The sequence below is a fragment of the Phaeodactylum tricornutum genome, chromosome 29, assembly GCF_000150955.2.
Source record: "Phaeodactylum tricornutum CCAP 1055/1 chromosome 29, whole genome shotgun sequence".
NCBI lineage: Eukaryota > Bacillariophyta > Bacillariophyceae > Surirellales > Neidiaceae > Phaeodactylum > Phaeodactylum tricornutum.
The window spans coordinates 137,915-155,109 of NC_011697.1; the positions used below are offsets into that span (position 1 = coordinate 137,915).

The 17,195-nt window shown below is 50.2% G+C and overlaps 1 protein-coding gene across 1 annotated transcript; it reads right to left on the reverse strand.

Moving 5' to 3' along the window:
• Window positions 1-3,197: 3,197 nt before the first annotated feature.
• PHATRDRAFT_50377 (predicted protein) lies at window positions 3,198-5,787 on the reverse strand. Its single transcript, XM_002185298.1, has one exon. The coding sequence runs from the start codon at window positions 5,489-5,491 to the stop codon at window positions 3,224-3,226; it is 2,268 nt and encodes a 755-aa protein (XP_002185334.1). The 5' UTR covers window positions 5,492-5,787; the 3' UTR covers window positions 3,198-3,223.
• Window positions 5,788-17,195: the final 11,408 nt, after the last annotated feature.

A 17,195-nucleotide genomic window follows, 5' to 3' on the forward strand; every position in this document is an offset into this window, starting at 1 on the left:
AACTATGACATCGGAGAGCAAGAGGGAAGGTAAACGACAATCCAGTCATCGACGACTGGGTCCAGATTTGGACACCCCAAGTTTGGCCGATGCTCTCAGTCATGACGATCAAAACACTATCAATTCCAAGCCGTCCGAGGAAGCGCGAGAGATCGCTATGGAACGGACTGTGGGTGTGGAACGCACGGAGCAAACATCGCCACAACTCTCCCGAGCTGGACAGGCGTCGAAAATGGACGAAGAAGACGACGACGCCTTTTTGCCGGACGATTTTAAGAATGAGAAGTCGAAAGCCGACGTTTCATCTCCGTCAACTACGAGCCACTACACAACAGCCGAGTTGGATCGGGTCGTAGCTGAGGCCGTGCGCAAGGCCAAATGGGAGTGGGAGTCCGCCAACCAAGACTTGACGCGCGTCGTCGAGGAAGCCAAAGTTGAATGGGAGCAAACAGAGCGAAGTCGTCTTCGGAAAGAAATTGAAGAGCACGAAGTCAAATTAGAATTGGCAATTTCCGAGTGTAAGTCCCAGGCCGAGACGCTCTTGGACGAACACGGCTTGCAGTGGAAGGCGGAGCACGAAGCTGAACTGGCTCAACTCAAATCGCGCTATGAACACAAAATTGGAGAGCACAAGGATAAGGCCGCCCTGGCCAATCGGCTTGTCAAGTTACGCAAAGACGAGGTGGAAACTCTCGAGAAGGAACTCGCAGACTTGCGAGAGCAACAATTGAGGGCATCTGAAGCACAACGTGAATGGGCAGAGTTTCAAAAGGAGCAGACAATTCTACAAGAAGAAAAGGATGCCGCATTGGAGCTTTCGACTGCCAAAATACAGCAATTGGAAGCGCAACTGGCAGCCAATGAAAATGGGAGATCCAAAGTTCGAACACCATCCGGCTCATCTTCGACGCCCACCCGTGCTTCCACACCCAACCGTCGGTCCAGCGGCGGGAGTACCGCTTCGCCGTCCCGATCGGGAAGCCGTTTGTCGAAGCCCACATCACGGACGACACCCGTCAAGACTCCTCCGCGAGGGAGTTCTACACCTCAACGAACCTCCAGTGCAAACCGCGAGTTGCGAGAACGTGAGATGGAATCCCTCCGAAAGCAAATTACCGTGTTGGAAGAGCAAGCAGCCCACATGAGCTTAGAGCACGAAAATGCGCTCAAAGAATTGAGGCAGTCCAGTGAGCAGGAGTTGTTTCGAGTCAAAGAGGAAATGGAAACACGGCTTGAATCGCAAATGGTGAAGGAGCGCGAACTGAAGGAAACCTTATCGAATGTTAGTTCTCGCGATAAGGAGGAGCTACTCGAACGTATCGAGCAGCTGGAAGCCGAAAAGAAAGCTGATAGAAATGGTGGTCTTCGGGAAGTTCAAAAGAAGGAAGATCTTCTACAAAGGATTGCTTTGTTGGAAGATAAGGAGAAGCTCATGGTTGAGGATCACGAAAGGTCCATTCTTGAGGTGCGCACCGAAAATGAAAACGAAATACAGCGTCTCAAAATTGAAATCGAGAAGGAACAGAAAAATTTGATGGACCGTGAACACGATCTCGAATTGGCCATTACCGAAACCCAGTCATTCGAAAAAGAAGAGCTTTTGCAAGAGATCGAGTCGTTGAACGACAAAGTGAAGGCAGAACGCAATGGCAACGTTTTGGTCCATTTGAAGCTTACCGCGATCGAGAAGGAACTCACTGCAGCGCAGGAGGCTCATCAAGCGGAGATGGAGGAGCTGCACCGCGAGAGTCGTGCCAAACTTTCCAAGCTAGAATCTGACTACTTAAGCGTATCAGAGTTGAAGACGTCTTTGGATAAGGCACAGTCGGAGAAGGAACAGTTACGAAGTGAAATTGAAACGATCAAAGCAAACATTGAGCTCGAACGCTGTGAGCGCCACACCAAGCTAGACTCCCTTCGCAAGCAGCAAGCCAAGGAACTGAACCGTGTTCAAACAGAAGCATCTGCCGTGTTGGAGAAGTCCATATCTGAATCGAAAGAGCGCGTCATGTGTGTTCAAAAAGAGTACGAAGACCGGATAGAGCAGCTGCGCGAGGAAGTAATCGGTAAGGAAACCGAAATGGAAAACGCGGCGCGGGTAGAACACAGCAAAATGCGAGATCAAATTGAACAGCTTGTGAAACAGGTTGAAGAGTCCGCTTCAATCGAGACAGGTCTCCGCCAGCGACTTACGATACTCGAAGATTCGGTAAAACAACCATCGGAGGAAATTCTTACATTACAAGCTGAAATTGCTCAGCTCGAGGAGAAGGCGAACTCCGAGAAGAATAGGTACGAAAACCGTATCAAAGAAGTCCAGGAAAATCACTCGAGAGAGCTCGACGAATTGCTTCAGCAGCTTGACCTCGTTGAGGCTGAACAGAAAGAACGCCTTTCCGCCGCTGATAAGGCTGCTGCAGAGAAAGACGCGATCATAGCTGCTCTGGGAAGCCAACTGGCAGATACCAGTACACGAGCTAAGGCCTTTGAGGAGAACGAGGAAGGTCTGATCCAAGAGGTTCAACGGCTCAAAGAGGAAGCGAAGCAGTCCCATGCGGAATTCAGTCAGCTCCAAAAGGAGCATACCCGTGTCAAGAGCGAGCATGATTCTTACCGTAAGCAGGCCGACGAAATCAAAGAGCAAGCTTGCGACGAGGCTCGCGAAGAAATGATTACTCGAGCAGAGAGCCAATTTAAGCAAGCCAACGACCTGTATATTAAATTGAAGAAGAAATTCGATGTTTCCAATGCCAAAGTTGACAAGCTGGAGTCGGATCTGAAGGAAACAATGTTTTCGTTAAACACGGCGAAGAAGGAGAAGGAAGAATTCGAGATGGATTGGAAAGCTGAGATTGCGCAATTGAAAGCAGCAAATGCAAAGGTTGAAGCAGACGCAGCAACCAAGGCCAAAGAATATCGAAAAGAAATGGAAGGCCTCCTAAAAGCCGCGGCTGAATTCGAACAGAAGGCCAAGAGTACGGAATCTACCAGCAGATCCATCCAATCGACACTGGCGTCCGTTCTTGGCGAAAAGAAAAAGTTCGAAGATCAGTATATTACTCTACTGAAAGAACACGACGAACTTAAGCAAGTATGTGAAGAGCTCATGGCTGAGCTGGAAGGGCAGCAAAACGAATGTTAGTTAATCAACTAACATTAAAAAAATAGTTGTTTTGTGATGAACTCTACTAGCATGCTCCGACATCGTGGGAAGAAGCCAGTCCTATGAATCAACAGCCTGCGCTTTGGCTTGTAACCAAGGTTTGCGCTTCATTTGCTGCAATCGCTGTCTCGACGCTTCTTCCCGTCTCTCTTTGAGCTTTTTTGCTTCCTGTCGGCCAACAACACCGCGTAATTCTCTATGAATTGCTTCGCCTGCTACCGGATCCTTTAACACGGACCCCAACTTTTTCGCTGTTTTGAGAATGAGAACTTGCCCGGCTGTTCGTCCACTTGAAATCGCTGCTTGACCTGATCCACCAACACCGCCCTTCCCTCCCGAGCCTCGTTCGTGGGAATGCTGCCATCGAATGCCCAGCTTGGACATATCCTGAACCCGAGGAGTTACTAGGCGCTTGGATCCCGTGTCTACAGTGTTGCGGCGTTGTAGTTCCTGCTCCAAATGTTCACACAGAACAATGGAGTGTTCCACCAAACCGCCTTCTAGCTCTTCCAAGCTGCCCTGTGGAACGATTTTGGCCGCGGCAGCATTCGTAGCCTTTTCCCGTTCCTGAACCCACTGCTGAGCTATACTGCGGGAGGCCTCTAGCAACCAAGACCTGCAGTCTTCCAAATCCCACGTGGCGGCGGGCTTCTCAACGGCTACGGATGATGGTATCTCGGCTGCTTTTGTGGGTTCCACATTGGAAAAATCTAGCAACAAACCGCCTTTGCCTGCTAGCGTGGCATGATGCAATTCATTGCGTCGTGTGGCGCGTTTGGACTGCTTCATTGCCGCTTGTTGTCGTTCACGCTCTTCGGCAACTTCTGGAGAAATCTCGTCAGCTTGTTGTTTCAAAATTTTCTGTCCTTGCGAACTAAGCTGTTCAAAGGCTTCGCAGAGGCATGCCGCAATGACGGGTTTAAACTGTTGAACGAGTTCACGGTCGTCACGAAAGCCGGCAAACAATTCCTTGGCCCGCTGAACGACGGCTTCGTGCAGATTCAAGGCATCCCCCACGTGGGTCATTTGCAAAAACGCGTCTTTCTTTTGCTTGTCCTTATAGCCGACACGCGTCCGCCGGTCCGTTTTGCCGAATTGCGAAACGTTGAGTTCGGTATACGCGTGAGCGTTGCGGAGAATGGTTTCGAGATTTTTCTTCCCAGCGCCCCCACCCGCCACGCCGTTGGCCCCCCAGCCGGCCCCGCCCGCACCGGTCGTTTGCGTCAGACCACCGAGTGTCGTACTTAGATTGTGCGCGTTGGAGTATAATGGATTGGCCATATCCCCGTGATGATTCCGGTCCACTTCCCCTTCAAATTTGCGAAATTGTGATCCTTCGTGCATGAGCGATTCCGAGACGACCGTACCACAGACTTGACAAATCACGTCGCCATTCTTACGATCGAGGATGAAATTCGCCTGATCGTTGTTACCGCAGGTTGGACAGCGTTTGAACTTTTCCACGTCGTGCACTTGTGACGAGTTGCCCGTGGCCAGTGTCGGGTCCGTATCGTCCTCGTTCACGTGCATGCCCTTGCCGAGAATGACGGTTTCGTAAATGCGCTTGCGGACCGTTTGGAATTCGGCGCGCGTCAAATCGGGCGCCAGCATATGCTGTATCCGGAGCGGAGTGGTGGTCAGAATATCTCCGTGTACCCTTACTTGCAGTGCGCGGTACAACGGGAGTGCCATGTTCCGATACAAATCAATCAGGGACAAGTTGCTCGCCGTGGGCATGAGTGCGGGATCGAGTTTCGCCAATTTGGACGCCAGTGGCGTGGGTTGGTCCAGGAGTGGCGGATTCTGGGCAAGACCAGCGAGACCGTTGACGAGACCGCCCAAACTCAACTGCGCCAACTTTCCACCCAGAGTCGTGGGAATCTCGTCTTGTTCATCCTGGTTCCATTCCACCGGGTCGAGATGTCGCTGCTCGGACGTCAAAACGTGTATCCAGACGTGGTACGGATCGTGGAGTAGAAACCGTTGACGTTTACGTTTCTTGAACTTCCGGTCCTCCTCCTCTTCGTCGTCTGCTGTCGTCAATTCTTGCGGGACAATCCTCAGGGCGTCAAAGGCGGTCAAAAGATTCTTCCACAAGACGGTGGCGACGGCGGCTAACTGTATCGATGGATTGCTCGAGTGTGGGTCGGATGTATCATCTGCGTGAGAGACGTGGGGCCACAGGACCCCGCGTTCCTTCATCCACGCTTCGACGGCATCGGCGTTTAATTCCCATAGCGGCGTTTCGGACGGTTTTAACGCCAACGCGGCACTCGACACGGTTGCCGCCGCGGCTGCGGCCGCCGCCGTATTCGTGGTCGTACTCATGCACCAATAAAGTGGTACGGAACGGTAGCGGTTACTACAGAGCACCCCTCGGTGGTATCTAGCGATCCACAGGCAATGGACGTATGACGGAAGAAATCTACACGTGCCCCGATTTCGCAACTCTGCGAAGACTGCGAGGATTCCGGAAAGAATTACAGCGTTTGCTCGTTCACAAAACCACTACTGAGTTGTAAGTACAGAACAACGCACTCACGTCCCGATCGAAATGTCGCACAGTCTCAAACACACTACGCGAATCTTCCGGACTGATTGGCTCTCCCGATTTTGTAAAATCGATGGGGGCAGGGACTCGTGGAGACCCCAGAAACGTATAAAGTGACGCTTCGTGAAAGAGTGGAATCCGACAGCACCTGTATCTCTCGGTCCGGAACGCTCGCAGTCTAGCTACGAGGAGATATGAAGCACGCAAGAACTGTCCCGACCAATCGGTATTACCCACCTACCATACTCTAGCTACCTCGAGTTGTGTAGGGGGTTCCACGTCGAAAAAGTCACTCGTCGTGAAAACTCCGGGTATTTACGACGACTGATCGATCGACAGACAGACCACGGACGACCAGCGCCGTGACACGACGACCACGTTCGCACCCGGAATTCGCGATCCAGGTTCTACGGAATTCTCTACGCACCAGCTCTGGTAGGCGATCCGAGGCAGCGGCCATGAGGAAAGGTCCGAAATAGTGCCTAGTGGCCTCTGCTGCTGTGGTGCTTTCCGCGGCACCGAGGCAATTTTTCAAGCCTGAGTGGTCTTTGCGTGTACATAGATAGAGCATGACGACGGCGGAAGGAAAAGACGCGACCGAATCGTCGTGCGCGACCGATCGTATCGTGAGCGTTACCGAAACTGGTACGGTCCGTAGCAATCCTACCAGCGCTACACAAACCCACAGAAACGGCACGCCAGGAACGGCCCACACGGATTTGAGCTCCGGAAGCACCACCAAACCAACCAAACCAACAGGTAGCAAGGAGACGACATCCACAAAGGCAACCGTGGGTACTGCTGACACTGTCGAGACAAAAGTAGCAGCCAAAGGAACCAAAACAGAGCCACACAAATCCATGACGGATCCCGGGGGTTCTTCTTCACGACAGACGGAGGGAAACGATCAAGTCTCGGTCGACAAGCCGCATCAGCCCCTCACAAAAATCACAGCCGCGGCGGCAGTCGCACCAGCCACGACCAAGGGAACAAGTTATATATCGTCTCCAGTGACAGCGGAAAAGGCTGTTGCCTCGCTGCCACCAAAGGCCAGCCCCAACGAGTCCACCCAAACCGTCGATCCTTCTGCTCAAGTGGCATCAGGCGCACTACCGACTGCCGCGAAAGACTCTGGTGGGGCTGTAGTAGTACAGAGCGCGACCATCGTAACGACCACTACCGAAACAGGTGTCGCAATATCCAAGGCTTCGCCGTCCACTTCCACGCAAGACGCAGATAAACCTTCTCCGCACCCAACATCAGTAGCTTCATCAGACGTGCCGAAAATACCAAGCCAAGCGACCACAACAGCTACACAGGTTTCCATACAACCAACGAATAGTTCCACTGCCAATCCGCCTCCCGCATCGACCAGCAGCGCATCACCACCCCCGAACCCAGCACTTCCGCTCGACCCCGTTGCTCAAGCACAAGCTGCCGCTGACGAAGCCTTGCGGCAACAGCGTTTGCCGCTGACGAGCCTGTACGATACGTTCGTCGTGCCACAGGACACGTGTTTGTTCGACGCACGCAAACGACTGGAAACAGCCATTACACAAACTCGAACGTTGCGACACGCCTTTACCTCACGCGTTTACCAAAAGTATCGTGTTTGCTTACAGCCTCCGCCGTCGACGGAAGATATATTGAGCAACGCCCGACAAGACCCTGTCAATGTACGCACTAGGCTCTTGACAGAACTCGAACACATCAAAGAAGAAAAGGATCAGGAAAAGAAACAAGCCCAAAAACTCAACGCCGAAATGGCCCAGGCGGGGATTCAATCAACACTTAACGTCGACAATGCTGATCAGCTCATGTACTATAGTGCCGGACTGAATCTGGTCATTTTGCCGGAACACGAAATGTCTCCAGCATGGGCCAGCCTGTATCCGGAGCGTGCACCAATGAATGGAGAAACTGGCCAGCGAGCCAAGGGATTGTCACTGGCCGCCGCCACGGCTGGCGAAGCTATTTTGGACCGCACGCGGAAAGCGGCTGCCATGCAAGCGGATCGGCAACGGAGGAAACAGCTTCAGCTGCTTTCCACGGACGACGGAGGGAGTAGCATTTCTCGTTTGCAGGAAGTCCTGGCCACAGCGCAGGGCCCACCATCGACTGTTGCCGGTACGGCCCCGACGGGTATTGCCAAGGCAACCCTGACTAATTCAGCAGTGGATAATCTCATCTCCATTTCGACCAACACAACGAGCAAGAAGACTATGATGCCGAAAGCCAAGTTGGGTAGCACTGGCTTTAAAAGTGGCCGTGGGAGGGCGCCGGTCAACCTGTCGACTAGCACCTTGCTGAGCCTACACCCGAACGCTGACGACCTGCGGGACAAGCCAAAGGGTGCGGCGACGGCCGCACTCATAGCACGTGGTATCGGATCCTCGACGAGTCACAGCAGCAAGAGCACTCATCAACGTTTGCGGCATCCACACCCCGAGTCCCTGGGAGGACGCAGGCGGGCCAGCATGAATCCACAGAAGAAAGACTCGATCAAGAGCGAACCTTTTTTGCCGGCATATCTTGCCATGACTTTACCACCTCTACCAGCCGCTAAAGAGCGACTAGAACGCAAGCCGCTGCCCACTTGTACCTCCAACGCAGCAGCTACAGATCGAGCCAAGACGGCGGTCAGGGCTATTTTAGAACAGTTTGTGGACGACGAGCATGGTAAGCAGCTGATAGATACGACCAAGATTCGACTTCTGCACAATCTACGACGAATCAGTAACGAAGTGTCCAAGGGTTTGTCAGAAATCCCATTCTCGCAACCGCCAACAGGCGAACCACCGCCACTTGACACACCTGTCGACCCAGTTGTTGCCTTTTGTGTCTTACACTCAGTTGGCCTCGTGAGAAGATCCAATTACTTAGAAACAGAGCCGGAATTTAGTCTCCCACCAATTCCCGAAGGTGCTCCTTTAACGAGTAAGCTCAAACGACTTCGTTCCAGACTCACGGCTCCAAGTGTGACTATGACGGAATTGGTCTTTCGACACAAGGTCTCCAAATCTGCAAAGGTAACTTGCGCTGCTACGGAAGAAAGAATAGAGGGCGAGCCACCGACAAAAAAAACGCGTGCGAATCACTATTGTACCGAACGAAGTTCATCGCCACACAAAGATTGTACAGACGAGACAGATTCCGTTCCTGTCCTGAGTATTAGGGGCGGTGGGGGAACGCTTGAAAATACCAGTAATGCCGACGCTTCGGCTGAAAAGGATCCAAAAACATGCTATGAGACGGTGTCCCTTGTTGAAAGTAAGGTGTCGAAGCAATTGCAATTGCCGCCCGACCCAACTGAAAACAATCAAGACCCAGGGATGCAATCCAAGGCTGACAAAAAACAAGATTTTGAGCAGTCTCTGTCAGGGACTGCGAAACAAGCTTCGCGAAGCCGTGGTAGAGAGCGCTCAACTTCAGAAAGCGCCATTTACAGATCAGATTCCACGCCGTCGGAATATCTTAATTCGCAAATGGGAAATTCCACGCATATGCAAAGTTACGTTGGACAGCACGACAGATTTCACCAGACTTCCACCTTGAACGCGCTGCATCTCACAATTCGTCTACGACAAAGTGCAGGTTTTTCTGGGTTTCACCATCCCGCAGGAGAACTTGCCGCCTCTAATCCCTTGTATCATGGTGGACAAGGGGCACATCCTCAGATTGGGTTCGATCTATCGCCCTTTCTCAGTGGAACGCCCTCTCCCGTTGGCATACCTACACCGTCCTCATTGACAGCATTAGGTTTGGCTCGCCCAGGTGTAGGACTCGGTGGCTTAACAGCAGAGGAACGAGACGCAACCGCCAGATACGTCCGCGATCAGCACACTGTGGCGCTTCTCCAAGATGCAGCTTCCAGAGGCTTTGGTCAACAACAACAGTTTTCTCATGTGCGCGCACATCCGGTAGCAATGTCGGCTCTACTCGGGCATGGCCAATACTCAGTCCAAAAAGGAGGAGCTCTGACGCATGCTCCGCTCCTAAATACATCACAATCAGCGGGATCTGATGCAAACGACGCGAGCAAAAATTTGCTGTTAAGTGCAGCTTTTGAAAACGACAAGGGAAAAGAAGGAGCAAAAAATGTCGTATCAGGAACCTCGAGAGCCGCCTTCTCACCCCCACGGAAAAAGGAAGAGAGCCCTGGAGTCGAAGCGACGTCAGATCCGGATCCACTGGAGAATACAACAATGCAAGAACCTGACTCGACTCCAGCCTTAAATACCGATGACAAGGAGGTGAAGCTAGACGCAGCCGCCCCACCAAGGAAATGCGAGGATCCTGAAAAAGACGACACTCTAAACCAATCAGGGAAAACTGGTATGCCCTTTTGTCTCCCAGCGAAGCCAATAATGATTGTCAATTCGATAGCCAAGTTAATACGCGACGGAAGATTCCATCAGGCCATATCTGAAATGCACGAAGCATCGGAGCACACCAATGCGCTCGAGTACTTAGTCGCAGTGGGCATTGCGGTACCAATACCAAAAGCGTTGATCCTGGGACCGCTCAAAGAGCGACTAAATTCATCAGGCTTGAAGAACACAGGCAATAGCGGTCCGCCACCTATTCCCCGAGATACAGTTATATCGTCGATTCTCGTTTGGTTATGGGCGAACCACCAAGAAAACTTTCAAGAGGCATTTGAAAAAAGCGGCCGGATTGATGTTGATCCTGAATGCAAGTGGCTGATCCAAGCAGCTGTCGATACGTCATTTAGAGAGTTAACAGTAGACATTGCGGATTCAATGGCAAGAGGGCAAGGACCCTTTGCGGATGCCTCAGCTTCACGAAAGGCGCTTGCAAGCCAGAAACAGGCAGGAGTGCTTAGCAATGAGACTGCCCGAAACGCAGTTTCGACTAAGCTAGACATTCATACGGCTTGTATCGTTAGCCAAGCTCTTATGACTGAGTTGCGGATCGACAGACGTTTAAACTCAGTTTTGGGCAACTTCAAGGAGCTTGGCGAATACCTTGACGAGTTGAGGCTTTGCGCCCTCCGAACCAGAGCACAAGAGCGAACGCTTCTTGCAACTCTCGTGTCTCGGAAAGCAACTATGGCTGAATCGTTCTCGCATGCCTTCACCAGTTCCATTGTGCGCGCAGGGGAGGCTATTGGACACGACAAACTCTTTGAAACTGTACAAAATGAAGAGGTCCTGGCTTCTACAATGATCCCGTATGACATTTTCAGTGATGACACTCATGCGTGGGAAGACCCTTGCAGACCGGATGGAGACTTTTCATCCGGATTGAGTGCGGAGGAATTGATGCGCCGAGCACACGCGAGGGCTATGATTCATAAGTCGCTCAGAAAACTTCAAGATCGACATAGTATCAGGGGAGGCGTACCCTCATATGGGCCCTACACTGACCCCTATTGTACCACGTCAACCGTTCTCGTCGGAAGCTCGGCCACCAATGGCAAAGTCACACCGGTATCATCTCCACGACCGGGGGCGAAACGGCGATTGTCAGCGATTTCGGAACCCCCAATACCACCCGGCACAGGTTCTGCAGAAGCTAAATCTCGCAGCATCTACGAGCCTCACCATTTTTCTGCACCTCTTGAATGGGACATCAGTATGCCCGAGAACACTCCGTACGGACGGTTCAGCAAAGGCGAACGAGCTCGCTCGGCGTCTCTATCGATTACTGCTAGAAGCGTCGAAGGCAAGGTCAGCAAGAAAACAAAGCGGTCAATGAGTTTATCGCAGCCTCCTCTATATGGTTCAAGAAACGACGCGGATCACAAGTTGCCAAGAGGTACATTCGAGATTGACTGGGTTGATGTTGCAGGCATTTTTCAACGGGTGGAACTTCCGAAAAAAGTTCCTCTTACAGCTGAAGACACGGCCGACAGCAGTAGTGCTCAGATTTTTGCACCTTTTTGTCGAAAACTTGATGACACGTTGCCGAGCGAAACAGTGGATTCAGATATGGAGGACGAGGATTTGAGCGAGGATGCGATCCTGGCGAACCATCAGGCAGTCCTTGACGAAATGAAAACCAAGCTAAACACTTTTCTGGAAGCAAGAAAGGAACAACAGGAACGTCGTAAGAATAGACATAAGCCATGAACATAAAGACGCAGACACTCTTTGGAGCTCATGTAAGCTCTATGGGATTCACAGCTATGCTGGTTTGGCGAATTCAAATTGCTGTAAGTGACATTAGAACCTTCAGAACCCATCCAATCAATACGACATCTCCGAATTATAGGGCAGTCATTCAAAAAACCTGATAAAATCCAGCACATATTGAGCAGAAGTAAAGCACTTAAGAGGTACGACTGGATATTCAAGTCACAACATTAACTGTAAAATTGCCGTGCCGGTCTGTCTTTCCCTCCACCCATCAACTAACTGGAAACAGAAAACATGTTGGCTTGTGCCGCGCCAGACGCGTTGGGGCATCTCGTGCTAGCAACAATGGAGCAACTTAGGATGCCATTGGCAAGAGATCAATTACGATAATCCCAAACCTTTAAATATCGAGGGATTGAACAAGGAAGAGAGAAAGAGCGAAAACGACAAGACAAAAAACGGAAAGTCAAACAAAATAATCCAGGTTTGCGTACCTCGAAGAAACCATCGCAAGCGCTACCAAAGAAGTGGCACATTCTTGTTCTGTCCTAAAGATCCAGTGTTTTCTTCTTTGGCCGGGGTAGCAATTTGTCACTTCAGGAAGGCAAATAAACTATAATGGGCCACAAATTATACTATATATGTATGGAACCGATTGAAGCAGCTCACCATTCCTGTTGGACACCAGAAATGCACTGACAGTGAAACGAATTGGTAGTGACTGTGAGTTTCCAGCGTGTCGTTCAATGTCACTGTCAGTCGCGAACATTTCAATCGCGGGAATGGACTCACATCCAACCCGGGTGAATCCAAATAGACACGCAAAGTCAATCTTACTTATGGTTACAAAAAAAAACTGTTGATTTTCAGTAGGGATATCTGTCCTACCACAGTCCATTTACGTCTTTGGTTCAGTACAAAGTTAGAGTACGACAAACGCAAGCCGCTCCCTATCTCTTGCGATCCTAAAATCGATCGCGAGCGCTGTCAATCTATTTTTTTTTGTCATACGGGCGCTGACTGTGAAAGCGATTTGTGTCATTGAAACACTGTGCCGCTGAAAAATGGCTCGCATACAATTCGAGATGTCGGAACAAATTCCTGCAAGCGGGTGTACGGAAGAGCTCCCCTTCAGGGAAGGGGAAACAATGAACGCCCCCTCCACAATTTCTCGACAAGAGGTCGCTTTGTTGAAGACAGCAGCTGCGTTCGTGATTATTAAGAATCGCTTTGCAAAGAAGCTGAAAGCTGAGTTTAACCAGAATAGCGCCGCAAAATCGGATTCTATACCAGCTTTCCACCAAAACGATACATGTCTGCCGCTTGGATCTTGGCTCTCAAAAACGTCAAGTAAGAGCAGAAGCTTGGTACCTTCGGTAGGTCGAGATTTCAATTGGAGTCATTGTGATCACATGATGAAACTTGCGATACAATTGGCGGATTATTGCTGCTTTGCTACACGTAATGGCGAAGAGAATAAACTTGAAGTTAAGTTACAGGGGCTCGCAATGCACCTTGCACTTCAAATCCTCCAAAGAAACGAAGAGGCCCTGCTCGCATCACGTAACTCCATAGAGGATGACAAAATCTCTCCATCGACCATCACAGACTGGATCCTGGGCTCGTTCACTAAGGCTGTATCTTCACCGGACGAGTCTCTTGTATCTGTGTTTATCGCGTGGGAAGCGATCTTGCTCGCCAAGCCATCGCAAATTGCAAATCTGCTTCTACCGATCCTTACCGTATTAATTTGCGATTTTCTGGAAGAATCAGCGAGTGAGTCTTTTCTTACTCGGTACGGACAGGCTCCAGTACACGCGTTCGGGTTGCTGGAACAGACTATGCTTCGCGCAACGGAAGACCGATTTCACGAGGCTATCCAAAGATTGACTGAATACTCTGTCCCTCTCTCGCTGTTGGAGTTGTCAACGATCTACCAGCATTTTCGTGACGGCAATGCTGGTGATGGTGGCCACAAATTACTACTCCGTCATTGCATGTCCACTTTGATACGGCGTTCTTCAACGGAGCGGCAGCGTCACCCACAGCAGGACCAGCAGGAACTTTTTCGGGATGCTACATGTGCTACACCAGCTAGTTGGAGCAGTAGATCTACTGCGGAGATAAACCGGGGGCTTGAGCATCAGATTTGATAACTGTGCTCAAAGATTCCTATATAGGCCTGTCATAGACTGCATGATTCTATCCAAATATGAGTAGGTCACGTTGTAACGGGATACATTGAATTCGAAACGTGAAAAGGCTTCCCCATGATACTGTTTCTCTCGAGTGAGTTTCGCTAGACTTTCAATTGACTGTGAACGTGAAGCGCTGTTAAAAATTAGTCTTTCAATCGCATGCCTTGTCAAAGCTGCCAAATCTGCTCCAGCAAATGGATCCTTCGAGCATCGATCTTGGCGCTGCGTAGCATGAAAAGAGAAATCGAATGAACAAACCTGCTTTGCTAACAGTTGTCATAATCTGTGAATATTCGCTCTACATGACAAACAGTCAGTGAATTATGCGGCCTTTTCTTTGTTGGCTTTTCTCAATGGCATCAGCACGGCGTACAATCCGGTCACAAGACGGTAGTCATGCATTGAAGGGGACAGTCTGTCTTGAAAGCTACATCGCAGAAGTGGTAGACTGCTTAGATCCCAACTATACAATGACTGTCAACGAAAAGCACCGCAAAAGTATGTTTCGCTGCTTGCTGGATATAGGTAAACCAGAACTCGACCAACATTTGCGCGACACGGCAGCTCGAGTGAAATTTGAGAGGAGTAAACATTTCATAGACTGCTGTCTGCTGGATCTAAAACCGCCATCGGATCGCGCACCAAATTACGAAACTGGATTACTATCGCTCTCTACACATCAGGCAACGCCTTCTAAATTTTTCTCCTATCTCGCGGGGGGCAGGCGCTATAAAGGAAAATTTGAGCGCCTCCTGGACGAAGTCGAACCATCGTTGATATCAACATATCACAGCGTGGTGGCAGAGCCCGGCGAGTTGGAACTCTTGAAATTGTACGCTCAAGAGTCTGACGTAAAGCCAGAGATCAAGACGAAACTCTTCCAGTGCCTGGAAAACCCTCTCGGGAGAGCCCCGTCCCAGCCTGCTGACGGTGGTCGATCTTTGGGTATAAAGGGAGAAATCGATTTAGATTCCTTTTTAAAGCAGCGTGTCTTCGATGGGAAACGCCAGATTAGACTAAACGTTCTTGTGAAGCCATCTGGACGTTCTTTGAAGACGCCTCACAATTGCCTTCTTGAAGTATCGCCTGGTATAATTAAAGACGGACTTACAAGCGAGTTTGATGCAATCGTTCTGCACCTGACCGCTGACTGTGCCCAGATCTTGGAAGTATGGGAGGCAAAGGCCTGTCTTCATGCAACAACTATTGAGGATATTTTAGCAAAAAAGGTTCCGTCACTGAACCTGATACTATCTGATCCGCAAACAAAGCTGATTATCGACGGCAAGAAGTTTCCAATTACGGGAAGCTTTCCTATCGTCGGTATTTTTTCTACAAGCATTCTGAATCCAGAGGCCGCCGCACGAAGAATACAATATGTCCTATGCGAGAATCGACTGGAGACAGACAAGCGAGCTGTAGATGAAGCGTTGGTATCCGGCCTGGTTCACTCCTTCGACGGCGCTCTTAGAATGAACGAGATTCTCGCATTGGTAAAGAAAAACCGACCAATAGTTGTTGTTTCCTCGCTATTTCACTAATATTAATTGCTTTGTAATGAGTGCCACAATTTACAAATTCACGAACGTGCGAAAATGTTCTTTAATATAGTCCTGGCTGTACACATTTTCAGTGAAAGAATCTGGCTTCCTGTCGTAACTGCTTCTCGTAAAGAGCCGCCATATTCGTTCCGTCCTGCTTTCTCCCTCCTTCGTAAAAGAAAGGCCCATCATAGTTAGCAACCGATGTCCAGTCATCAACAGAAAGAAAGCCGTATCGCTCTTTCAGTTCACTGAAGGCGTCGGACCCGCTGGGCCCTAGATCCACTACAGTGACACCTTCGGTCTCAATGGCCCGACGCACTAGCTCGTACACAGAGTGAAACCAAACGTACTGTTGCGCCGCTTCATCAGTCGCGTAAAACCACTGCCCTCTCACTGTGGACCCTTTCCGGACTTCATGGGCAATGGCTATTACTTTGTTGTTTACATCTCGATACTCACGAATGTCGCCCGCCATGCGTGTACTTCCCATATAGCGTGAGATTGCTTCTTCAAGAGCGTTAAAAAAGCCATTTACGTCGTATGCCATCAATCGAACTTCATGGGATACAACACAACGAAAATGAGCCAAAGACGAGTGCGGGGCCGGTTCTCCCCCAACAATAGGCCTGGTCGTGACGGTAAAGTTTTGCGCCAGAGCTTTCTTTATGGTCCGCTTACAGCCTCGAGGTAAGGTTTGAACCCAATCCTCTACTCGTGTCAAATTGCCGACTTTCAATAGCGCATGAGGCCGCGTTTTGAACTGCCCCGTCCACTGCGCGGCTCCCATCGCACCGAGGGAAGCGATCTCACGCTCATCCGTCGTAAATGCCTCCCCACACGGCTCTTCTTCATTGGGTAGTAATGCGCGCGCTTCCCGCACCATCTTCGCCGCGAGCTGGCCCGACACCGAATCGCCCAAATCTCCAAAAATAGAAGCAATTGCCAGCATAAGATTGTTGTACTCACGTTCGCCTGCGAAAGCTCGTGATACCCACGCAAACAACGCAGTAACCTTTTCGTCGTCCAGAGTCGCATCGATCGTTACTGTCTGTTGCGCGAACAATGGAGCACGTAAAGACGAGGCAGGTCGTAGTCTTCCATCATTGCCCAAAACAATAGGACTGAAGGCCCTGGCAACGACGAAGATACTCACGAGAGCAAGAAAACGGTTCATTCTCCAATGCCACCAAATGTACTTCTTTCATAAGATGGTTCCCTTGTCTCTTGATTTCTCTTTAGAGGCGATGTATACAAAAGTGTGTGTTACAGCAGCTATTGCATGGAATGAGTGTTTGTCGTTACCCTCATGGAATCGGCAATCGAGAAGGATTCTCTGTCAAAGAAGAAAGAAAGGCTACTAGGCTATCCAGGCGCCTCTCTAGGTTGTCAGGACAAGAAGGTGACGTCATCAAACACTAGCTTCCTTCGGCCACACGCTATGCCAAGATATTCAGTTCCGACTTCAACGTTTTAGCTACCAAGTACAGCTAGGATGATCATCCCTCGTTCCCTATTTTGCTCCTTTTTCTGTCTAATATCACGCATCGTACAAGCTAGTTGGAGGAGATGAAAGGTGTACTCTCTGCAACGAGTAATACTATACATGAGCATGATTTGGGCGATAAAAAGAGCGCCACA